This window comes from Pararge aegeria, chromosome 20, assembly GCF_905163445.1.
Source record: "Pararge aegeria chromosome 20, ilParAegt1.1, whole genome shotgun sequence".
In the NCBI taxonomy this organism is placed as follows: domain Eukaryota; kingdom Metazoa; phylum Arthropoda; class Insecta; order Lepidoptera; family Nymphalidae; genus Pararge; species Pararge aegeria.
Genome location: NC_053199.1, coordinates 10,040,214 through 10,065,937, shown reverse-complemented (window position 1 = coordinate 10,065,937; position 25,724 = coordinate 10,040,214). Strand labels below are relative to the sequence as shown.

At 35.1% G+C, this 25,724-nt stretch overlaps 2 protein-coding genes across 2 annotated transcripts; both read right to left on the bottom strand.

Moving 5' to 3' along the window:
* Positions 1-1,648: 1,648 nt before the first annotated feature.
* Positions 1,649-14,900, bottom strand: LOC120632799 (dual specificity mitogen-activated protein kinase kinase dSOR1). Its single transcript, XM_039902808.1, has 8 exons — positions 14,636-14,900; positions 8,806-8,975; positions 7,532-7,807; positions 6,752-6,945; positions 5,744-5,908; positions 4,018-4,185; positions 3,418-3,573; positions 1,649-2,397 (listed from the first exon to the last, which is right to left on the bottom strand). Exons 1-7 carry the CDS (start codon positions 14,752-14,754, stop codon positions 3,454-3,456), a joined length of 1,212 nt encoding a protein of 403 aa, XP_039758742.1. The 5' UTR covers positions 14,755-14,900; the 3' UTR covers positions 1,649-2,397; positions 3,418-3,453.
* Positions 14,901-16,188: 1,288 nt separating this feature from the next.
* LOC120632690 (chromatin assembly factor 1 subunit A-like) lies at positions 16,189-24,988 on the bottom strand. Its single transcript, XM_039902659.1, has 6 exons — positions 23,840-24,988; positions 22,566-22,806; positions 21,541-22,011; positions 20,167-20,348; positions 18,656-18,817; positions 16,189-17,763 (listed from the first exon to the last, which is right to left on the bottom strand). Exons 1-6 carry the CDS (start codon positions 24,851-24,853, stop codon positions 17,299-17,301), a joined length of 2,535 nt encoding a protein of 844 aa, XP_039758593.1. The 5' UTR covers positions 24,854-24,988; the 3' UTR covers positions 16,189-17,298.
* Positions 24,989-25,724: the final 736 nt, after the last annotated feature.

Genomic DNA, 25,724 nt, shown 5'->3' with positions numbered 1-25,724 from the left:
CTCGTACGTATTAGTGATGTGATAGCGATAACGATGCCTTCCGCGATCGCAGCCAGTTTGAGAATACGTATAAATTTTTTCTAATAACATGAAAAACTCAAGAGTAGTGAATTACCTTTTAAAAAAAACCCCTCACGTAAAACGATTGTCGATATCGTTATGGATTTTTTTATACTGTTCAACGAAAGTTTTTTTTCATTTAATGTTTTGTATAATGCTGAGACCCGTGTACCATAATAATATGTCAACGTTACGGCAGCGTCCTTTACCAAGTATAAAGTTTTTCGTTTATTGTAGATAAAATAGAATATTGTCTTTTACTTTTAATTCGTTACTCCCAAATGGCTGATTGCAATTACAACTCAAAAATGAAATCGATGTTTCACATCACTAAATGTATAGTGCGCGCCACCTAACTAGAAACTGCGCAGAAATGGAGTTATATTTCTGACAGTTGGCGCGCCATCTTGGATCTAGTTATATGGCGACTACATCAAATGCCTAATCTAAGTGCAATGGTAAGGTATAAGGCGGGTTCACTAAAACAAAGCGGGATAAAACAACAAACCAAACGTATAAGTGCATCACGTCAATACAAGAATAAAGAACCGATATCTACGAATTTATTTTTTCCATTTTTTCTTTTTTTTTCTCGTGTATTCTAAAAAATGTTCTCTATTTTACAGGTTACTATTGTGTGAGGCTTCCAACACTCCCATGCCCGCGTTCCGCGGCCATTTGAGTATTGCAACACTCGGATGCGTGAGCATCCATCTATATAAACAACAAGTATCAGCTGACATGAATTACGCACTTTCAGCAAAGAAAAATATGTCAAAACACTACTAACATTTTTTTTCGACTTGCGACTAGTGAAATCAACTCTACTTGACCATTAATCGATTAGTTGTCATCGATAACCCCTCGATTAGTTCGCCCCCGAATGCACTATGTTTTAGTCACGCCCCCATTTTTATATAATAAGACATTAACACACCATCTTAAATATTTCATGACGTCATATACGAGATATACGACTCGGAAATGTCACAGATGTGAGCTGCCTTTGTTCGTTCCCAAAAATGTTTCTCGTTTTCTGAACCACTACAAAAACCTTAAGTTATTAGCCAATTTCTAAAATTAAATTCGTTCTTATTCGTTTATTCGCTTATTTCTCAAAGGATTTTATGTCTTTTAATGCTATAGTTATAATGTTTCAACGAGAGACGTGATCCCGTAAATATTATACGACATAAGTTTTTTGTATATTTAGATAGATAAAAAAACAATAGAATGAAACATAGTATACTGTCTATGGATAAACAATTTTTATAATAAAGCCACGTGATCTAAATTTAATTTCCTATGTAACCAGAAGAAGAGGTAATCGAAAGTTTATGGATTATTGACTGATTTGTAATATCGATTTTTAGGGATATGACAAAATCCCTGATTCACTTTTTGTACGACACATATATAATATATTACATTTCGATCGATTGATCAAATAAAAGTCCTCTTATACATTATTTCCAAAACATCTAGGTCATGTGACGCAATTGTAAATATGTACAAAGAATCTATATACGTGGCTTTATTACAAGACAAAACATTTCCTAACCGATTTCCTAAACATTTCCTAAAGATTCGATAACCTAACTTTGACAGATTAACGCCACTTCAGTCACAGTCAACTTGGAAATTAACACAAAGACTGGCGTTATTATCTGAATTGTCATCAACATCAGTAATAATATCGATGTACGATCGACAACCACAGGTATCTAGCTTTTAACATGCAAATTGTTACAATCCATCGATATTCACTCGCTACTTTTACGCACATCACTATGACGCTTTATCTATCCGTCTCGCTTGCACAATGAGTGCAACCGTGAGATAGATAAAAAAAAAATATGACAAGACGCAGATTATAATAGCGTACCTATTGAGATACTACTTAGAAATTAAAAATAGAATTTAAAACATATTGCTAGTTTGCGACAAAGATGACATCTCAGCGTAAAATTTTACACGAGAGCATTTTTTTTTCTTTTTATAAAAAATAAAATTTAAAATGTTTCTCACCTTTATCTTACTTGTTCGAGAAATGTTCACATTAAACTAGGTCTATAAATTAACTAAAAAATCGCATATTTTTTTTAGTTATATCATCCATGTCGCAAAATGAGCGATATATTATAATATATACAATATGTTACGATATTGTCGTCATCACGTCTCTGGTACGGGTATATGCGGGTAACAGGTAAGTGGTAAGGTCGATGTGAATGGTATCTAGAGTTGACATACTGTTCCGGTCCCGCGGTGTAGGCTAATCCTCCGCGTCTTCGTCCTCACTGATTGTCTCGCCTGCTTCTTGGGAAATGTTTTGACCTGATAAAAAAATAATTTATATCAATCGAAACTTGACGTAAACCAAACTTATACAAATAAAGCGGGACAAACTAAGGATAGGTAGAAATGACAGGGCCCACTAGACCAAATATAACTACACAACCACGTAACGTCTCGTTAACCCAAAGCCAGACCTCAAAACACGACTGACAACCAAACCACTACTACTAAACCGGGACAAACTAAAGAATGTAGTTGGCATGATATTGGGCATTGCACAAATTATAACTTCATGACCACGTAACGACACGTTAGCACAAAGAAGGCCATGTGGAGCACAAAAGATCCTGGAGGGTCGAAGTGCACCCGCTGAAGCGGGCCTCATTACAAGATAGATAGAAACCGGGACAAACTAAAGAATGTAGTAGGCATGATATTAGGCATTGCACAAATTATAACTTCATGACCACGTAACGACACGTTAGCACAAAGGAGGCCATGCCATATTTCAACACACGACTGATAACAAAACCACTACAACTAAACCGGGACAAACTAAAGATTGTAGTAGGCATTAAAATAGGGCATTGCACAAATTATAACTTCATGACCACGTAACGACACGTTAGCATAAAGGAGGCCATGCCAGATTTCAACTAAACCGGGACAAACTAAGGATAGGTAGGCCTGATAAAAAAAGCAGAACAACACACAGCATAATTTGGTTCCTCGGAATCACTCGGCTGGGCGGCTAAGCGTTTGGAATTAGCTCGGCTGGCTGGAGTGACCCAGCGGGAAGCGGTACTAGTGGCCCTACTTATAACGGAAAGTTCCGGCCTACTAAGTACGTAGTTAAGCCCAGGAGAAGAAGTAGAAGAAAAACTACAAGAACACCTTGGCGCAGAAGTGAAGCACTGGGTTTTAAAAGTAATAGTTCGAAATAAGAATATAGTTCGATATAAGAAAATTTGTGTGTATAAGCAAATGTCATTTTATTTGTGTTTTCCGGTAATAACCGAGTTGCACGGGTCAGCTAGTTGTTATTAATTGAAAACTCACCCTTTTTCGCTGATGAAAGTATGCACTTCTTGCAGCTTATGAAGAAAAAGGAGACACATTGGAATTGGGCGTGGAGGGCATGAGGTCCATTGTCTTGCACACCCAGCCCGCTATGTCTACGCGCTCCATGTCCGCCGCGCGGATCCATGTGTGGTTCTGGAATGGAGAGAGAGTAGAAGAGTTGTAGTAGAGATTTTTGTGGCAGCTCGATAGCTTTGGGGAAGTAAACGCCAAGCGGCATTTCATATTCCCGCCTCAAGGCCGTTGTTGCGGGTGTAATAAACGGCTTAAAACTCGGATAGAAGCAGGCGTTACTTTGCGGAAATCTTAATTTGCTATACTCCGCGAACAGCAGGAGAATCTGTATGGTGTAATTTATAATTACTTCAATACGTACGTATACTCCACACCAAACAGATCCTCGGCAATGCTCCGAAACCGGAGCATCCTCAGATGTTGACTTTACAATGAATAATTGTCTTAACAATTATATAACAAAACGTGCGTAGGGGGTATAACCCGCCAGTCCAGCGTGGTGGTACAAGCCCTCCCGATGGGGGAGACATTAAGTCCAGCAGTGTTATAAGAAGAAAAACTTACCATAAGCGTTTTCAAGTCGGCTCTTTCGTCGGGATTCTTCTTCAAGCATCGGTCGACGAAGTCTTTGAAGTCATCGGAAAAGATTCCCGTCGGTAGTTTTGGCGGGGGTTCGTTTACTATGTAATCGAGGAGTTCGAATATCGCCATAGGACGCGGGGAGTTAGGTGCCTGAGGAATACAATAGAATAGAAAAACTTTATTACAAAAAACACACACAAAGAAACAATACAAGGGCACAGAAACAGTAATCCTACTAATATAATAAATGCGAAAGTTTGTAAGGATCCATCCATCCTCCATTCATCCATGGATGGATGTATCTCGCAAAAACTACAGAACCAATTTAACACATAGGCTGCTTTTTATCCCGGGAAAATGTACGGTTCTCGCAGGATTCATGTAAAACCTAAAAACCGCGTACGAAGCCGCGGGTAATAACTGGTAAGATATACAACGTGTAACCTAAGGGTGGGAGTAGGAAGGGTGCATAAGTATATTTCATAAGGAATCACCCTGTAAAAATATTAAATCAAAAGAAGTATATTTATTTTCCATACGAACTAATTCAAATTTTCATTGTAAGAGTTTCCTTATGACAACCCTATTGAACATTAAAGACCAACACGCGTATAGTACCGCGACGAGTATTAACGAAAGTGACAGGAGTCACTTGATTTTGCATGTGATGTAAGGCAGAGGTTTACTCAAAAACTTTTAGCGTTTCAGTTTCACATATGTCTCAGAGAGAGTTAATAATGTACCTCTAAAGCATTTTATTTTATTTATTTATACTCTTTATTTGTACACCACTCAGAAAAACGAGACAAAAAAAAGAACAAACACATGAAGAATGAAGCAGAATACAAAAGGCGGCCTTATCGCTAAGTAGCGATCTCTGCCAGGCAACCTTAGGATTAAGCATGTGAAGTTTTTATTTAAACGTATTTTATCATCTATTGGGCAGGTTATTAAGGCTGCCTTTAATAACCTGCCGGTCTTTCGGTCTTAATATAAAAGCACTGGTCGGGGTCTCAGAATGAGAAAGGGATTAGGCCGTAGTCAACCAATCTGGCCAAGCGAGAATTGGCAGACTTCACACCGGTTTTATGCTTTCCTTTAACGTTAAAGCAAGTGATATTTAATTGCTTAAAACGCACACAACTCTGAATGTTAGACGAGCGTGCCACGGATTGAACTCTGTACCCCTGAAAGTAGTCTTACCCACTAAGCTATCAAGGTATATAAAATGCAATATGATATGGATGAAGATGCAAAGTTTTATGCTTTCCTTCAAAGCGAGTGATGTTTAATAGCTTAAAACGCACATAACTCTGAAAGAAAAAGAGCGTGGTCCTTTGAGTTTTAAAACTTTATTTAACTATTAAACTCAAAGGTGCGGGCATCGTTGATAATTTAATTTTACAAGATACTTTTTTCTACAAAACTGCATCAAAAGTACTATCAGTAATTGGGAGCGCTGTAGTCTTATGAGCAGTGGTCCCGGAAGGGGCCCTTTGTGAAAATAAATGAATGAATGAAATTTTGCTGTTATGGTCATTAGGAATATTCTTATACTATAATTGCCATACCCCTAACTGGTGAGCCCGCTACCATCTTAGACTGCACCCAATTATCACTGGGTAGTGCAATCGAGCTAACATGTAGTGTAATATAATACTAGAATAACCCTTGAGATATTTAGAAATTTAAGTACAGCCTTACTAACCTGTCCCGGAGAGTGATCTTCGTTGCTTCCACCGAATATAGCAGCTAGCGTGTTCGCGTCAGGCGGTGGTATGGGATACATTCCGATCGCCATCTCAACCAGAGATAAGCCCAAAGACCAGATGTCCGACTGCACCGAGTAATGAGTGCCTTGAAGGCGCTCGGGCTAGAAATAAAACAATTTACTATCAAACGATATGCACTCTCGGGCGGGAGTGACTCAACGGACGACGGACAGAATTATGCGAGTCGAGATATAAGGACTAGAGTTACCGATATAACTCAACGAGTCGCACAGCTTAAGTGGCAATGGGTAGGGCGCATAGCTCGGAGAAACGATAAATAAAATATTACACGACAATACATCGCCATCTAGCCCCAAAGTCAGTGTAGCTTCTGTTATGGATACTAAGATGTCTGATGAATATTTTTATGAATAATATACATACAAGTACCCAGACACCTAAAAAACATTCATGCTCATCACACAAACACGGCCTTTGACTCAGAATCGGCCGTCAAAGATGGACGTTCAGATCTCAAGTCGTTCGAATGGCGACCCCGTACGGATGAACGCAGCGTCGGCAGGCCCCCCAAGAGGTGGACAGACTGTCACATATCTTGATCCATCTGTTACTGTACATGCGGATGTTAGAAAACTTTCCTTATCTATATATATAAAAGAAAGTCGTGTTAGTTACCCTACTTATAACTCAAGAACGGCTGTACCGATATGACTGAAAATTGGTAGGTGGGTAGCTTAGAGCCAGGAGGCGGACATAGGATACTGTTTATCCCGTTCGACAGCGTTCCCATCTAAGTTGACATAAAAAGACAGTTACACCATTTATAACTCAAGAACGGCTGGACCAATTTTTATGATATTTGATTTTTTGGATTCCTCTTAGACCGGAATAGGATAATAAGTATTAAAATAATAACATTCATAAAAAAAAATATGATGCGCGGTACGAAGTTCGCCGGGACAGCTAGTTATTAATATACGTACCGACATATAGCTCCTAGTGCCGACAAACGAATTGGCCATTGAGTCGATGAGTTGCCCCGACACGCCAAAGTCACATATCTTGATCTCTCCGTTACTGTTCACGAGTATATTGGACGGTTTGACGTCGCGGTGCATGATCGCATGCTTATCGCGCAAATAGCTCAGCCCTTTAAGGACTGCAGATGTTATTGTTCCTGTGAGAATTTATTCTGTCATTTATTGATTTTCATTTTTTTTTTATATTCTTCTCAATGCTAACAAAAACCAAAAACACTATTAAAAATTTATTAGAAAAAAAAACACCCTCCGTTTGCGGGGCTCTTGAATGCCCAAGCAACCGGCGGTCAGGGCTCCAGAGTGAGTCAGTTTTTATGAAGACAGTTCATCTTATAAAGTTTGGTAAAAATCTTATTGGCTGTTGCCAGAATGCTGAATCGTTCAATTCAGCATTTTGATAGGATATCACACGTATAGTCGGAGAGTGTTGGATACCTAATTGTAGCAGCACTTTTCCACAGTTATGCTTAATGGAGATTTGTGGTTGGATTTGCCTATTCACTCTTGCCTTGATGATACTAATTTCCAATACTTTACCACTGATGAACTAAACCTATAGGTTTTGTTGCATTACATATTTCCTTAGAGCTGAATTTATGAAATGTCTTATTTTCACTACGATATTTTCTGCACTACTCAGTTTTTCTTTCAATCAATATAAATTATGATATTCCCAGCATCAGTATATTTTACCTATACTGAAAATTAGTAATAGTTACTTACCTAAAATTGATTCAGGAATCCTTCCAGCCTTTTTCAATATTAAATCTAAGGACCCTCCGTCCATGTACTCCATGCAAATAGAAATTTCACCATCACTATAGAAAGCCCCATAGAAGCCGACAATATGAGCGAAATTGCACTCATGGAGCACTTTTAGCTCTCTTATAATCTGTTTCTTTATGGCTGGCTTCACCTCCAGATGTATGAGCTTCCTGGCCATAATGAGCCCAGTTGACTTGTGCCGCACCTTCATTACAACTCCACCATTTCCCTGACCTAACAGAACAATACAAAATGTGGCAACTAAACTCTTATTCAGTATGGCATCCAGATGCAACTAATTCCTTATTCAGTATGACATCAAAATGCAACTAAGACCTGATCCAGTATGTTATGAAGATCATAACACACTAGACCAATTTGTAAAGCCTAGCTTAACAGCAATGTCATAAGAAAGGAGTTTAATTACTTTATTGGGGAACATTTCAACCCCTTCATTATATTTTTTTTGCAAAATGTATAAAACCTGCATTAAAAATTAAGTAGTATCAATATAAATAGTTAAACAAGAAGACAAAAGTGTCACGTATTCGAAATGTAAGCTATTAAAGTTTTTTCCTTAGTTTAGCTCTTCAGCTAGAAACTAATGAACGTACACCTCTAATCAATATTATTTTATGGTAGTCCAAGACTAGATCGTCAAGAGATCAACAAAATACTAAGATTGACTTTGTGTCAATTTTTATATATTTAGTATTGGTATGCTCATATTTTTCTACATTAAGTACATTATTCTTTATATTTTAAGTACATTATTTTAAAACCTCTATAGGATTGTGACTTCTACAACTTTTGTTTGTATTGACTAATTCCAGCTTTTGATTTATATATGTTTTTGTGAGGCCGCAATTTTTAACAAAAGAGTGTCAGACTTAAATATTCTAAGCCCTAGTGTCAAGAAAATTATTAGCTACCATTTCAATCATCTTGGCCTCAGAGAATTCAAAGGGAAGGAAATCAAATAATTATTTTTATTGTTACTTTGTATGCATCAAATGTTATCTAATGATGGCAATATGTTTCTGAGATAAAGCTATCCTCCAATTTGAATGCAGGACAGTATACTGGATTTTATTAAAATAAGTTGAATTACTCTGTATACAATCAGTTGTTATAATTAAATCAACTTAACACAGAGATATGTCCGTAATATTCTAGCAAGATTAACATTTATTTTACTGGTTACAGAAACATTAGATGATCTTCTTTCTTACCTAATTCACCTAGCTTTTCAAAGTCATCATCACTGAGTTCACCAATCTTTTCTTTCTGGCACAGGAAGACTTCTATCCTGCGTCGCTGTGTATCATCCATTTCTATTTGTTCAAGCCTCTCAGTGAGAGCTTCAATGCTAGTTTTCGACTTCCCTGCTAGACCCTGCCGTCTAAAATGGATTTTGGTACTATTATAGAATATCATAAATAAATGTTAAATTTAGCAATTAAGGTATGTATTTTCATCAAATTCCCCTTTAGCGATAAAACTGTGTCAAGTCAAGGCCTGTGGGCTTCCATGAGGGATTCCCCACGATTCAAAAACTTCATATATTCATATATGACTATGATTCTGCCTCTTATATCACAATATTAGAGGTAGGTTCAAGACAGCTAATAATATTGACTACCTTTAAATGCTTAAATTTAAAAAACATTTTTATTATTCAAATTGCCAGATGCCATAATCTGAATAGCAATTTGAACATATATGATGTTCAAATTGTGTGTTATGTGTTATATCTTAGAGAGGAATTCTTTTATTCATTCCACAATGTTACTTAGCATCTTGTTCCATCTTTTTAGTTTGCTTTGGTATGATTGTTTTTTTTACTAACTTCTTTAGTAAGTACATTTTACCTTCCTACTTTTTATTCATTAGGTACATGATGTATGGTAAACATTCTCATTTTATCATCTGATAATCATAATACAAACATACTTAAAGCCTGTTTGACTAAAAATAGGGTAACAAATGGAGTTAAACTGCATAGAGTTGACGTCAATTTGCTGTACAATAATAATAAATATAATGTGCAATTATAATGAAATAAAAAACCCACAATTTTAGTGACCAAATAAATAATGAATGATTAAAATAGAGAATTTAATTTGTAAAGTGTGTTTATTTAAGAGAGTTTATTTTTGGAATGTTACAATTGACGGACTAGCAGATATCCCACCTGATGGAAAACAGAGCAACATTTTCCTAGGGCAAGGAAGGAACACACTCTACCAAATGTCAATCTGTTTTAAGTCTCGTGTGCCTGCAGTTACACTTGCTAACGCTTTAGATTGGAACACAGCAATGCTGATGGTGGCAGAATTAAGCATGTTGGTTGTACTTCCCTAGACAAGCTCTGTCACAAAAAATTATATTTACTACTTTTAAAAATTGCGCCAATGTGTTTCAAAAAATATTTTTTTTATTTCAGCTCAGTCACAAAGAGTTCTATTTGCAACTTTAAAAAAATTCTGCTAATTTGTTTCCAAAAGTAATTCTTTTTTTTCAAGATACAATGACAAACTTATCAAATTCAAATTCAAATTCATTTATTTCAAGTAGGCCTACTTTATAAGCACTTTTGAAACGTCAAGTATGCATGTTTGTGTGACTCTACCACCGGTTCGGAAAGCAGATTCTACCGAGAAGAGCCGGCAAGAAACTCAGTAGTTGCTCTTTTCCAACATCAACATTTACAATCATTTTGCTATCTTGCGGGAGATGAGAGCGAGGCTGGCTGCTTCCATTCTACCTTGTCATTGAGGAATTCATCAAATGTATAGTAACCTCGCTGTACTAGATGCGTTTTTACACATTTTTTAAATGTATGCATTGGTAGGTCAAGAATTTCCTTAGGAATCATGTTGTAAAAGCGTATACTCAACCCCACAAAGGAGTTCTGCACCTTTCGCAGACGATATGCAGATATCACTAATTTATGACCGTTTCTGGTAAGTCGATTGTTAATTTCAGCTTTTGATTTATAAAGATTAATATTTTGCCTCACAAAGACTATATTACTATAAATGTATTGCGAAGCTACTGTAAGAATACCTATTTGTTTAAATTTTTCACGAAGCGATTCGCGTGATCCAAGTTTATATATTGATCGTACGGCTCTTTTCTGTAGTATAAATATACTTTCAATATCTGCAGCTTTTCCCCACAGCAAGATCCCATAGGACATAATACTGTGAAAGTATGCGAAATAAACAAGCCTAGCTGTTTCAACATCGGTAAGCTGTCTAATTTTCCTGATTGCATATGCAGCTGAGCTGAGTTTACTCGCTAGGCTTTCTATATGGGTACCCCACTGTAGCTTACAATCTAGGGTCACTCCTAGAAAAACAGTGGAGTTTTCTATTTCAAGTGTTTCTCCATTTATTATGATGTTTTTATCAATTTTTTTTACGTTAGGCAAAACAAATTCCAAACACTTAGTTTTTTTTGCATTTAAAAGTAAGTTATTAACAGTAAACCAGTCTGACACATGTGACAAAGCACGGTTTACGTCGTCAAAATTATCTTTGTTTCTATCAGTCTTAAAAATGAGAGATGTATCATCTGCGAACAGTACAATCTCACAAGTGCCCCTGACATGGTGTGGCAGATCATTTATATACACCAGAAACAATAAGGGACCCAAAATTGAGCCTTGTGGGACACCCATTAAGGCAGATGATCCCTTAGACTTTATGTCTTTTACGCATACCCTTTGAACTCTATCACTTAGATAAGAGGCAATTAAATTGAGTGCAACGTTTTTGATGCCATAGTGGCTTAGTTTTAATAACAACGTTTTGTGTTCAACGCAATCGAATGCTTTGGACAGATCACAGAAAACACCAATGGCATTCTGCGAACGTTCCCAGGCATCGTAAATATGCTTTATGAGTCTTGCGCCTGCATCCGTTGTACTACGACCTTTAGTGAAGCCGTACTGCTCCGGATGAAGTAAGTTATTTACATTAAAATGATTTAAAAGTTGATAAAGTATAATTTTTTCAAAGACCTTACTAAGAGTTGGCAAGATTGAAATAGGCCTGTAATTGTTAAGGTAATTTTTATGACCGGATTTAAAAAGGGGTATTAATTTACTACATTTCATTAGGTTCGGAAAAATACCCATATCAACACATTCATTAAAAATTACAGCTAGATAAGGGGCAATAACGTCAATAATGTTAGAAATGACCATCACCGACATACCCCACAGATCACCGGTTTTTTTCAACTTTAATAACCTGAAATTCTTTACAATATCTATTGCAGATATATGTTTAAAATTAAATAAAACATTGCACTCTTTAACATTATCTCTCAATATACGCTGAGCTGCTATTGGTGAAGAGCTTAGAGAATCTGTTAACAAAATGGGAACATTCTGAAAGAAGTTTTCGAAAGTATTAGCAACCTCCCTGTCAGACGTCACTTTATTGTTATCAACAATAAGTTCAAAATCCACATCACGAGATTTAGTTTTTCCTGACTCGTAATTAACTATTTTCCAGGTTGTTTGTATTTTGTTATCAGATTTCATTATACTATATTTAATGTGTAGCGATTTCACATTAGTGCAAACATTCTTAAATATTTTAGAGTATTTTTTTACGTGTTCTACGAAAGTTGGAGTATGATTAAATTGTTTTTCATCATACAGCTCATACAACTTCTCCCTACTTTTATATATACCTACAGTAGCCCAGTCACTAAATTTTAATTTATTACTGACATTGATGTGCTTAAAGTTGAATACTCTATTAAATTCGTTGTTTATAGTATTAAATAGTGCACTATAAAGACTGTCCGGATGAAAATGTTCGCACGCAATACCAGGGATTTTCGCAGTAATTTCACGTTTGAATCGCATTAATTTAGTCTTAGTTATTGGCCTACACTTTATAATCTGTCTGCTTTTATTGATAGTATTTAAAACAGTAATAAGTTGACCACAATGATCTGACCTTAAATTATTAATTATTCTTTTATCTAAAATGTCACAATTGAAAAAAATATTATCTAAGCAGGATGCTGAAGTTGCAGTTACTCTAGTAGGTTCACTAAAAGTGTGACACAAATTAAAACATTTAAATAAGTTAAGCAATCTAGCAGTTGTTGCATTTTCTAGTAAAATGTCGACATTGAAATCGCCACATACAATTACTTTTTTAGTAGAAAGACACAAACGCTTTAGTACATCCTCCATGACATTCTCGAAATCGCTAAAATCACCTGAAGGGGGTCGGTATACACTCACTATTATAAATCGCTCCAGCTCCACACAAGACAGTTCTGCAATGCGTTCAACAGAAAGACCAACTATGTCTTTTCGTTCTTTACAAATTATATTATTACGTACAAAAATTAAAGATCCACCGTGAATTGCAGTCCTTCTGAAGAACGCACTTGACAATATAAAGTTATCGATGTTTACTGCTACTTGTGTACCAGTGAGCCAGTGCTCAGTTATACACAAAATATGTACATTGAGTTTCTCCACAAACAGCTCTATTTCTAATTCTTTGCCGGTGAAGCTCTGTATATTTTGGTGTACAATGTTCATATGGCAGAGCTCCTCCGTTGTCTTATTAACTAGTTTAAATCATTATTAAATTTCTTAATAGTACTAGCGCAAGTACTAGGGTCAGTAATAGAAATAGAAGTACTTGAAGTACAATTTGTAAAAGTGTCAATAGACTTTGTTACAACAGTTGTAACAGTATCATTTAAATTATAAGCTAGTAAAAACGCTATCTGCTGCTTACACTTTTTAGGCAGATACAATTTATCTCTTGTCATTACAAATGATGACGTGAATTTATTAATGTCAAAATAAAAAATTGCGTCGCTATGACGGTATGTCAAATTATAGATTAATAAGTTTAATTTATAAATATGTTCATTTTGTTTTGAGTTTAGAGTGCCACAATAAGGAAAGGCACACATTACAAACTTACATTTAGTTTTGTTATTTAAAAGCAGTAATTTTTCAATGCATCTTATAATCTGATGCTTTTTGACATTGAAACTGTCCCCTAACAATAAGACAACATTTGTATGCCTATCTAGATTTTTTTCATTTAGGCTATTAATGACACAATCAAAACTAGCCCCCGGTGAACATATATTTGTCACTGAGTGGTTTAGGTAACAATTCATAATAGGACCTAAACCTCTACCTATTTTGTCAGATATTACTATACTTTGTTTTTTAGGTTTAGCGGATAAAGTAGAATTTAAGGATACAGGAACATGTGTTGCATTTCCAGACCTCTCTGGGCAAATATCCAAATTGTCAGTGAATATATTACTACAGTCTTGACTAGGTATAGGTATGTCATGAGTACATTGACATTTATTTGTTAAAGACTCAAAACGAGCCATATTATACGTTCCTAGGGCTAACAACTCCTACTATAATAATAGAAATATTGGTATTCTGTTATGTGAGTTCAGTAAAGGAATAGAATAGAAAGAATAATGAGTATTGTAGTACATGGTATTATGTTCCATGTTATGTGAACACAGATTAGTAATCTGTCGTTCCGGAAAACGTTTGATTTCAGTAGCCCAGCCTGCATATTATGTAACTCTACTGGCAGTTGCTAGACACATAAAATCTCCATACAAATTTTGCAAAATTTTTACAACTGCAACTGTGAATTACATGTTCTGTATGAACCATGATATAGACCAAACCAGACCCTTATTCTACAACTTTTCTAGCAGTATTAGCCTGTGGATATATAACACAAATACAAGAGACACATTTGGATCACATGTTGTATTTTCGTACAAAGATTTCAAAGGGTATATAAGACAACCTGTTGGAATAATTACACAATACGAATCTGGATTTATCCTTTAGAAAAGATCTAAGTTATATTGAATTAATGATATCGCATTAGAGAACAATTACGAATAACAAGAAAGAAGATTAATATATTAAAAAAGAAAAAATAAATATATAAATATACCTATGTAAGATAATTTGAAATCAACGTAAAAGAGTACAATGTGATAAATTAAACATAAATAATAACTTACTCAGAAGCCGTCGCAGATTTCAGCTGCGGGGTCATATTGGACGGTGTAACAGCCGGGGCCGTGTCAATAGACCCCGGTGGGAGGGTCAAGTTTAATTTATTCTTCGACATCTTACTCATTTTGAACGCAAGTTTATCCCGGCATTTATACAGATATATTTTCTTTTCCGCACCAGATAAACGCCCTGCGCAATAATTCACTGTTTACAGTAAAAAAATATTATACTACTCTTCGCCAAAACACCCCGTTAATTTTTTCGCAGACGTCAATACATTTTTAACTGTGACATCTGAACTGACATATGACAATTTTGACTTTTGACAAATTACAGGTTTTACTGGCATTGATTTAAAGATTTAAATGTTACCATTGTAGCAGACGAAACTCTGTCCCTAAAGCATGGAGGGTAGAGGTAAGGAGAGTCATCTGTGTATATGAAAAAGTGTCGTCAAAATGTATTAAATTAGGATGGTGCCACATTTGCATCAGAGTAACTCTTAAAAGAAGCGCCAAATATAAATATTGTTAGAGTAGGCTTGAAAAATAAACAAGGAAGTATGGAGATGCAAGGAAGTAAGGTTATATTAATTACCACAATATTTTGTACAACGTAAGTTGTTGAAATTCTCAATAATTAACTACTTTAGTCGATAATGACATTAAATTTTTTAACTCGGCATACTTCAATTCATCTACGATTGCTACATTCATACCATACCCTGTGCATCCACCAGCGCCATTGTGGAGGATTTTTGAACTGTTATTTAGCGCAACAACTGGACACTTTTTCAACTTTTCTCCCATATAAGATGACTCTCCTTACCTCTACCCTCCATACCCTAAAGGAAAGAATAAACCAAAAAGGAGGCAACTCTGGGCAACTATTAATAATTATTGTCAATTCCACACAATACCTATTTTCTAGGTTTTGTATCTGAGCTATTTTCAACAAGTAGCTCTACCATTGAAAACTTATCGTAAAATAAATAGTGGATTACAACGGGCGAGGTCGAATATAGCATTAAAGAGAATACAAACACTACGGTATTGGGTTCTTAAGATTTAAACATAATCTAAGATGAAGATAACATGTAAAACTTGTTGAGTTCAGTCAGCATCTCACCATGCGAGGCGTTCGGACTAAACTTCAGTCGAAAAGTTCAACCAAGTCCAGCCAGAGTACTCGTAGGAGGCACCCTCGGCCTCGGGTAGATGTCCCCCTTACGATGAATACAAAAGACTATTGCCTCGAGTACTTTCGGACATTCATCATCCGGACAGGAGTCTTATCTAGTCACAAAAACCAACTGTCCAAATTTGGTTAACCTTACCAAATTAATATTGAACTACTTTCCCCTTTTAACCGAAAGTTTGCGGTTATTCTACCAACAAAAATTTCCAGAGTTTGTGATCCGGCGGCCAATTTTTTTCTAAGAAAGAAGAATGCCGATCCCATGTAGCTTGGGATAAATGCAGGAACAAGAAGGAGACGAAACAAGGTTTTAAAAGTAATTTAATTAAATTCTAGGTCTAATAATAATAATCATATTTACAGGTTTTTGTTTTTAAAAAGAGCTGAATCAAATTTAAAATACTTATTCATACTATGAGAAGAATACTATGGAAATATTTCATCTATTACTTTTACTATAGATTTGTTCACTTTATTGACATTTCACCATGAGATTTTTAGTTAAACTTTATATATTTCACCTTTATTAAAAATATGTCTATTGATCTCATTGTGTTGTTAGATAACACAAAAAGATGATTATACACTAATTCTAAATAAACAAAACTGGCAGTAAAGTTGGCATTACTTTTTACCTTTTTTAAATGTATTTGAAAATAATGTCACTACTTCATAGGATTGCAATTTAGTCTCTTTAATGTTTTCATTGTACATATCATTATTAGCATAAATTGTGCTAATTTGGTTGTAAACAAATCTGTAAATCAAAATATATTGTATTTTTACCATGCTAATAAAAAGGCGACTTTTAGATATGGAAAGACAAAAAAAAACGAATAAGAGTCGTAGATAGAGCTCCTTTTGCAGATTGTGGACAAGTTTGAAACTCAGTTCTAGCAAAGTATCAAAAGTCGCATTTATCATTAGCACGGCAGAAATATAAATTACCTAAAACTAGCGTGACAGATTTCGTTTTTAACATAGATACATCATTGTGTTAAAATTCTACAGATTTCTGTCTAGATTCCAGAAAAGAAAAATATTTAGATATTTTTTACAACAAAATTAGCACCAATGTCCAATGAATTGTTTATGTATGTGTTGAAAAATAATTCTATGACAATTTTGTGTAAAATTTAAGCTTTTGTGCAAATTTGTTTACAAAATAAATTAACGTATAGGTACATTATATACTGGGAATATAATTTAAATAATACAATAGTTATAAAAGATAATATTGGCTAACAAAACCTTAATCCTATTGAACCTGGTATTCATACTATAAATCTTCTATGAATGATATCTGGTGATAAAGTAAAACACTTTTATAACCATCCAAACCAGTTCAGCAATAAGCACCATTCAGTTACTCAGTATGCCATTAGTTCTACTGAACATGACCATTCGGAAAATGCCTACATTTTAAATAAAACTCATAAAAATCTAGAAATAAATTGATAATAATTTTTAATCAGGAAGTTTTTACTTTTTTCAGAAATGTATTTATTCCAGGTTGATTCTTTAAAGCCTCTTGGCTTAGTTTTTTATTGTCTAATTTCGGTTTTTTGCCATCTTTCTCTTCAACTTTAGATTTTTTCTTTTTCTCATTTTTAGGACTCTGTTGCTCCCCTTCTGTTGCCTTTTTCTTTTTTATCTTCTTCTTCTCTGGTTCCACGCTCTCATTTGAAGGCACTAATAGTGGGGTTGGGTCATCCATAATCATAGCAAACTTTCCGAAATAATTCCATATAGATTCAGCACATTTCTCTGGTTTTCCACCATCCTCTGTCTCCCACGATATGCCATAGAACCAAGGTTTTAACTTTTCAGTCGGCTTTTTCATTTCGTTTTCAAACTCATCTTCTAGATGCTTCAATCTAGCTTTCTGCGTTTCCGGCGAAAGTGTTAATACGTCATCTTCATCCATTGTGGCTTCCTGTAATTTTTAAATTTCATATTACTTTCTAGCCAATAAATTTGAAACTTAGCATATTGCTGCAAGATCTTGCTTAACGCACTTAAATCAGCAAATATACTCACAGCATAATGTTACATTTATATTACAAGATTTAAAATAATTTTAATTATATAATAATAATAATAAAATCATTTATTCACACGATTATTAAATAGTGACAGAAATCATAGCTCAATACTATGTTTGGTTGTATCACTGATAACTAAACTGAGTAAAAACTCGTACTATAGGTATCAATGCGCTCCACTATATAATTATTTCAGATAAAAACACGTAAGACTACGACAAGTATTTTACTTTGGATGAACAAAAAATAAAATATACTTGTCGTAGTATCACTCTTAATTATACGTCTTGTAAAGTTAGAGGCGCGTGGTGGGATTCGAACTCTGCCTCTCGAAAGTAAAGCCAAGGTAACCACTGGATTTTTCTAAGTCACAATTAGGACATTGTAGGGAAACCGATTTTATTGGAGATACTCAATATCAAAAACATCATTTGCTCAATGATATATTTTTTTTATATTTTATTAATGTCAATGTCAATGTACAATGTCATTTCCTCTGATATTGCATATGGACTTTGCTTGTGGAGTGCTAATTTTGAATAAGGGGCACTTTATTTATTTATTTCTGTGTTCTCGCTGCACTGTGAATCGAGTGAACAAACGCACTTCTTCTACTACAAGTTTTTGTACTACAAGTTAGCCCTTGACCAATCTCACTTGGTGGTAAGTGATTAAGTGATGAAACAATCTAAGTCTAAGATGGTAGTGGGCTAACCTGTTATAAGACCACAGTGCTCACCATTGCGTCAGCAAGGTGTTAAATAAGCAAATAACACTTCGTACCTCGTCACTTAAGTACCCGTGGGGCACAAAGACTTCATTGTCAACTTCGTACTCATCGGCATCTTGTTCGTCGTCGCTGCCAGCAGCGCTACCGTCTATACTCTCGCCGTCTTGCTCCTCTTCCCAGTCATCGTCACTGTCCACTTCATAGTCCAGCAGTTTCTGAATGTATGAATGAATGAATTAATGAAGGCAATTTTTACAGTATGCTTTTATATAGTTACTAGCGTACCCAGCCCGCTTCGCCGGGCTAGATTTTGCTTTATTTTATTTAAACAATAAACTTACATCATTATCTTTTTTAATTTAAGTCTCATTATATATTAAAGAATTTATTTCTCTCTGTATTCATTCTCTTCTCGAGCGGGTGAACATCATTATCTACACCCATGTACACCCAACAATAGAATATCATCATAGTAAATAAAAGTTGTATTTGTTTTACAGTTCAAAATCAGAGTGCTCCGATTGTCACCAAACTTTACAGGATTACCTGAAAGTTTCATTGAAATCGGTCCAGCTGTTTCGGAGCCTATACGGAACATACCCACACACTTTCTCTTTTATATATATAGAAGATAGATAGATAATCGATGGACAGAACATTTTATTTATTCTTAACTAGCTGTCCCGGCTAACTTCGTACCACGGATCTTTTTTTTTGATGAATGTTATATTTCAATACTTACTATCCTATTCCGGACTAAGAGAAATCCAAAAATCAAATATCATAAAAATTGGTCCACTTCCACTACTTCCTTTTATATATATATAGATATTGAGTAACCAGATTTGTTTTTTTTACAAATGGCGGACTTAATGCTAAAGCATTTTGTACCAGCCGACCTTTGGACGTGCGAGAAATGCGAGTGAGGGTGCGGCCAAAAACTTTAGGAAGTAAAAAAATATACATATATTCAACAAGTAAATGAAACTATCAAAATAACACTTCACAGGCTTCAGAGGTGTAATAGAAAACACCCTGTAAAAATATTACATCAAAGAAGCATATATATTTTTTCGTACAAACGAATTCAAAACATTGTTTACTTATAACAACCCTTTTGAAGATAAATGACCGACACGTGCATAGTACCTATGATACGCTTCGCGTACCTAATAAAGTGACAAGAGGCACATGATTTTAATTTTGTATGACATGATGTTAGGGCTGTATCTGATTTCTTCCAGTAAAAACTATGGCAATGGTTTACTCAAAAACTATTAGATTTTCTGTTTTATAGATCTCAGAGACATAATGTACCTCTAAAGCCTGTGTATTATTATTTCGTTTTTCATTTACACATTGTATATTTACTGTGCTACACGTTATACCTTTGACTGCATTCTCACCTTGTGAAGTATTTATGCAGTCAAAGATGGTAGTGGGCTAATCTGTTAGGTAAGGTTAGTTAAAGTCGGCATTTACGACTGACGGCGTGTTTATTATTTAAGCAATCATAACCTCATCAAATTCTACCAATAATAATTACAATTAAGGCATTCCGTACCTCATCAGTCTTGAAAGGTTGCCTCGCCTTGATAAATGAACTCTTCTTCCTCCAGGTGCCCCAGTACGGTGGTCTCCGATTGTCGTGGAAGGCGAGGAGTTTGGGTCGGAGCTTCTCATGTGGCACTGAGTCACATGTGATGATTTGACTAATACTGTCCACAGGTGGAGGCAGCTCATCTTCTGTAATAAATTAAAATAATATGAAGAATTTGGTTTAATTTTTACTTATCATCATCGTCGTTAATAACCCATTACCAGCCCACTACAAGGTACAGCTGTTGTCTTATAATGAGAAGGTTTATGGGTTATTATGTCATCCACCTCTCTGGACAAGTGCAGATTGGTAGACTTAATGAACCACCGTATGTTAGACAAACACCTTATGAAGTACTCTCAGGCATGCAGGTTTCCTTGCAATGTTTACCTTCACCGCCAAAGCCAGTCATTACTAATAGTTAGTTAGGCGTGCCAGGTGATCCCTGTAACTCTCAGGAATCCCCTAAAATAGTGCCTCAAAAGAAAGGCTGAGATACAAGTGAGGCCATCACTGCTACATTTAGAATATAAGGAATTAAAATTAGATTCCCAAAAGTACTTATCTTTATATATATATTTCTTGTGTGCGTGTGAATGTCACTGAACTCCTCCTAAACGGCTGGACCGATTTGAATGATTTTTTTAGTATGCGTTTGGGTGGCACCCTGGATGGTTTAGATTCACAAATCAGCCCGACAGATGGCGCTGGGGTCCGCTAGTATACTTATATTATATTGATAAATGATAAGCTTTAGTATCAAAGTAACCTAATTATCTATTAGTATTCATCCAATGAGCTTCACAATAACAGCCATTGACTAAATTTATAGGTTATTAAATGGAATATCTATGTAATGAAACATCCTAACCTATGTTATAAATGCATTACTGTGGTTATGCAAAACTGTGGTTGGAACTTGGATTTTTATCCTTCCTTAAGTTGATTAGGAGAATATAACTCAGCTCCAAACCAACTTAATTTTTGGCAAGGTTTGTTGCAAGAATGGAAAGTAGCACCCAACACCCAAATGCAGTTTACGGGTATATTATTATTTTTACACTAAATAGCATCCTTCCTTTGGCTGTTTTAGTCTGTAATACACATATTTTTTTAAAATTGCAATGACATGTACCGAGTTATTCACTGTAGGTAACACCGTAGGGTGCTAGTTACATCAATTGTTTAAAATACTACCTTTGCTCCCATAGTTTCGTGTAAAGAACATGAATAAAGCAAAAAGGTAAAAGGGTTAATTCTGACTAATGAAGACTATAAAACTCCTTAAGATTGGTAATATGATTGTAATAGAACCTAGTATGAAATAAACAAACTTACCAACGATCATAACATCATTATCATTATCCTTATCACTTATTGGCCAAGTTTTTACATCAGTCAATGGCTTCCTCAAGCCGTTCTTCAAACTCTTTATATACAAAGCCCTTTCGGGTACATTTTGTTCTTGTAAGAAATTATCTAAACATTTCATTTCATCATCATTTAAATTAACTCTAGTTGTTGGGGCTAATCTCATATCAGATTTGATAGTGAAACTTGAGAGCATATTGTTTTTGCTGACACTTCTTATTGTAACTTGATCCTTCTCAGCTTTTTGTTTCGGAACAAAGAAACTAACAAAGGCCTCTGCAGCTTTCTTTTTCTTTTGTTCTTGCTCAAGTTTCTCTTGATCTAATGCTTCTTGCCTCTTTCTCTTTTCTTCTTCTCTGGCTTCTTTTTCCTTCTTTCTTTGTTCCTCCTTTTCTTCTTTCTCTTTACGCTTCTGTTCTTCTTTTTCCTCTCTCATTTCTGTAAGACAGACAAACATTCTATTGACTTTATCTGAGGCAAGCTCCTTATTTGGAAAAATGTATTTTACATTTACCACTATAGAAAAAGGCAAAACTGTTAAAACTGTAAGTTATGGCCAGCCCACACCAGGGAATACAGGGCATGGCATTTTATGTTTAATTGCAACCCATGGCTACAAAGGAGATTTTCCAGGTTTGTGCTATGTTAGATAATGATAAAATTACTCTGCCTGCCCTGCCATCCCCAGTGTGCTGGTTTTAAGTAATCAGGTATGACCGTAATTTACAAGGTAAGCTGTAAGTTATTTAGCTTGTAATTTTCAACATATAATACCTAAAAAAATCTAAGCAGTGCAGTATTCTTTGTGACATGTTTGGAATAAAATTTAAAGAACTATTCAAACATTACTACTCCATATATCATTGGATTACCATATTCAATTTAATACCCCCAGATTCTGCAGTTGACAAACTAACAAAATAGTCTAGAAAAAACATGAAAATAGACAATTTTAGTCTAATTCTGTGTATGTAGAACATAAATAAACTCACTCTTTTCCAGTTCCTTCTGTTTTTCCTTCTCCTCTTTTTCTTTTTTTCTTGCTTCCTCTTTTTCCTCCCTTTCCTTCTTCTTTACCTCTTCTTTCTCCTCCCGTTCCCTTTTCCTCTGCTCATCTTTTTCTTTCCTTTGCTTTTCCCTCTCCTCTTTTTCTAGTTGTTTCTTTTTTTCTCTCTCTAATCTTTCCTTTTCTCTTTCTTCTTTTTTCTTTGTAGATTCTAATTTCTTTTGAAGCTATAAAAAATATAAAATATGGGTACTTATGCAATATTTATAAAATAGTTAAAGCTGAGTCTTACAAAATCAAACATAAACTTAAATAGGCCATCCACAAGTGTTTAGGAAATTCATACATTTCAGTGAATTTCCTGCCTATTTGGATCATGCCTAATCCTATTGTAGCAGAACACAGCACCTATCTCTGCATGTTTGTACAGCTTATACAAGGTTCAGAGGCTCTATCACAACAATATTTTTTCTTATGTATATCCAAGCTAATTGCAGTGAGTTGGTCTTTATTTGATGAGTTAGCTAGATTTATTTGAGGAGGCTGCTCCAACTTTTCACAAAATATCCTTGGTTAAGAATTCTTAACAAGGGAATTTTTAACAAGGGACTATACTATTTATAAATACATCAATGGTTTGAATATTTTAACTTTCCTACTCATCTGCGTGCATCACAACAATGTTAGCATAAATTTGTTATTTTTATAACGGGTTGAATGACAAAATTGCACCTTCCATAATGAGAAGGGGTTGAGGCCACCATGCTGACCCAGAGCGGATTGGTGGACTCCACATACTGTTGATATCATTATGGAGAACTGTCAGGCATGCAAGTTTCCACACTATGTTTTCCTTCACTGTTGAAGCAAGTCACATTTTAATTAAAATGGACATAACTTAGAAAAGTTGTATGTGCAAGCTGGAATTTGAACTCAGCCCCCAAAAGTGAAGTTGAGGTCCTACCCACTGCTTTAGTGCAAACAAAACATTATTTCAATTCCACTGAAATTTACCCCTAACTGCAATGTCACCTGATGGTAAGTGCTTATGCAGTCTAAAATGGTAGCGGGCTATCCTGTAAGAAGTATGACTGTCCTAAGCTGTCCTAATCGCAACATAATACATCAGTACATCTTTGTCAATACGGTGGCTTCTAGCTAGGGCCTAAGAATACAGACCAAATATTAGAAAAGAAACATGGCAACAAGGCATGCAAAGGTGAAAAATCAGAAAACCTTTAAAAAAAATTATATGCTTACTTGCTTTGGTGTCAAATTTGTATTGGTCGAGTCATTCATAGAGACATCTCCTTGACTATTTGTAAGAGACAGGTTTCTATTAGAACGTCGAGGCGTTGATGGATCAGAACTGAGTGATTCATCACAATTACTAATGACCGAACTATCTAAATTTTTGTCATCTATTTTTGATTTAATTCTCTCACTTCTCTTGGGAGATTGAAGGATCAAGTCATTCTCAACTGCCTCTTTTTTAGGAGATTTGGCAAGGTTTGTGTTACTTAATACATCCTTAGGGGACTTAGGCTGGCTTGTTTCCTCCTTAATTACATCTTTTTGATCTAATCCCTCATGTGCATTAGTTTTAGTATGTTTATTGGACAGTTTCGAGCTTTTGTTATCATTTTTACTATCTTTAGAACTATGTGATTCATTCGGCAAATTCCCCAGTTTGGACTCATCACTTTTACTTGCTTTATCTGAACTCTTTGAATTATCCTCTATATCCCGTGGAATATTAGTATCTGTACCTTTTGTTTTGACTTCTGTGACGTTCTTTTCCACGTCCTCTGTCCCATCGACGTCCATATTCTCAACACAATCAACTGTATCAGGTTCATTTTCATCACATGCATTCTCGTTATTTTCAACGGATCCATTTGTAACAGTTTTGGACTTTTTCGGGCCACCTTTCCTCTTTTTGGCACCTTTAGACTTCTGTAATTTCTTTTTCCATACAGTATCTACTAATTTAACGATAGGATTAAGATGAACGGCACCTTTCGTAATTTCGGCCGCAGTGTTACTCTCGTCGTCACTAATCACTAAAATGTCCTGTTGCTCATCCTTTTTAACAATCTTTCCCACTTTAGTAACAGGCTCAGGCGCCGGGAGAGATAATTTTCGCTTTCTTGAAAGAGGAGTAGCAGATTTCGGCGATACATCACTTATTGTCGTAAATGGAAGACGTGCTTGTTTTAAAACTTTTTTTGACGGCGTAACTTCTTCACTGTCCGACGATTTCGGAGTTTTCATGTTTAAATTGATAATTATCGTAATATACAACTAAAAACACGTTCTTTCAGTAAGTTTTGTGTTAAATTAAACAAAAAAAACAATCACATCGCAGTGTACTTTTTGACTAAGTTTAACTTTGACATGACAGATGTGAAAACGCGGGAGTTTTTATGCTACATTCCGATACACAAAGACCTAATCACTGGTTATTTTAGGTTAAAAATGCAATTTATCTTGCTTATTAATTCAAGTTTTGCAATTTTAAAAAGAAATACAAAAAAGGAAAAAATAAACTGCAATAACAAAATGTAAATAATGAAATATTATTTCACCTTGAAATTTTACCACTCAATGAGAATACAAAATAAAAACCTTACGTATCATACAACCAGAACTAGTGTTGGTGTGTGCTTTCCGAACGGCATAGTTGTTTAAGTTCAATTAATTAATAATTAGTATTGGAATAATAGGGTCACGTAACGTAGAAAGAGAGGCTAAGATTAAATTAAGTCTCTTTCGGCTCATTTTACCGATATCAACAGTGAGATTTCCAGATATTAGTATTTAATTAATTTGGAATTACATGAAAATTCCATGCGTAAAACAAATCAACCGTACATCATGGTTAAATTCTGCAACCCTGTAGCATATGTCATGATGTTTGGATGTAAGGCCCCAACAATGATTGAAGGACTTATATTATTAGGAGCAAAATACCAGTTAATACAAGTGTAGATAGCTGTTTATAATAATAATTTTACAGATAAGTCCTTGTAGGTTTCAGTTTCGTTCACAACATACCTACTCATTGATTAAAAAATATTGATAATTTTGACAGTCAAATAAATATTTTATTTATGAAAAAATTGCGTATATTTATTTCTTTTCT

Coding starts and splice junctions, on each gene's coding strand:
- LOC120632690 (XM_039902659.1), bottom strand. CDS start 24,853: ATGAAAACTCCGAAATCGTCGGACAGTGAAGAAGTTACGCCGTCAAAA. Junction 22,012..22,565: donor ACAGAAGGAACTGGAAAAGA/GTGAGTTTATTT, acceptor TCTGTCTTACAG/AAATGAGAGAGGAAAAAGAA. Junction 18,818..20,166: donor AACCTTTCAAGACTGATGAG/GTACGGAATGCC, acceptor TCATACATTCAG/AAACTGCTGGACTATGAAGT.
- LOC120632799 (XM_039902808.1), bottom strand. CDS start 14,754: ATGAGTAAGATGTCGAAGAATAAATTAAACTTGACCCTCCCACCGGGG. Junction 7,808..8,805: donor TGAAAAGCTAGGTGAATTAG/GTAAGAAAGAAG, acceptor TTGTTCTGTTAG/GTCAGGGAAATGGTGGAGTT. Junction 3,574..4,017: donor CCGACTTGAAAACGCTTATG/GTAAGTTTTTCT, acceptor TCTCCATTCCAG/AACCACACATGGATCCGCGC.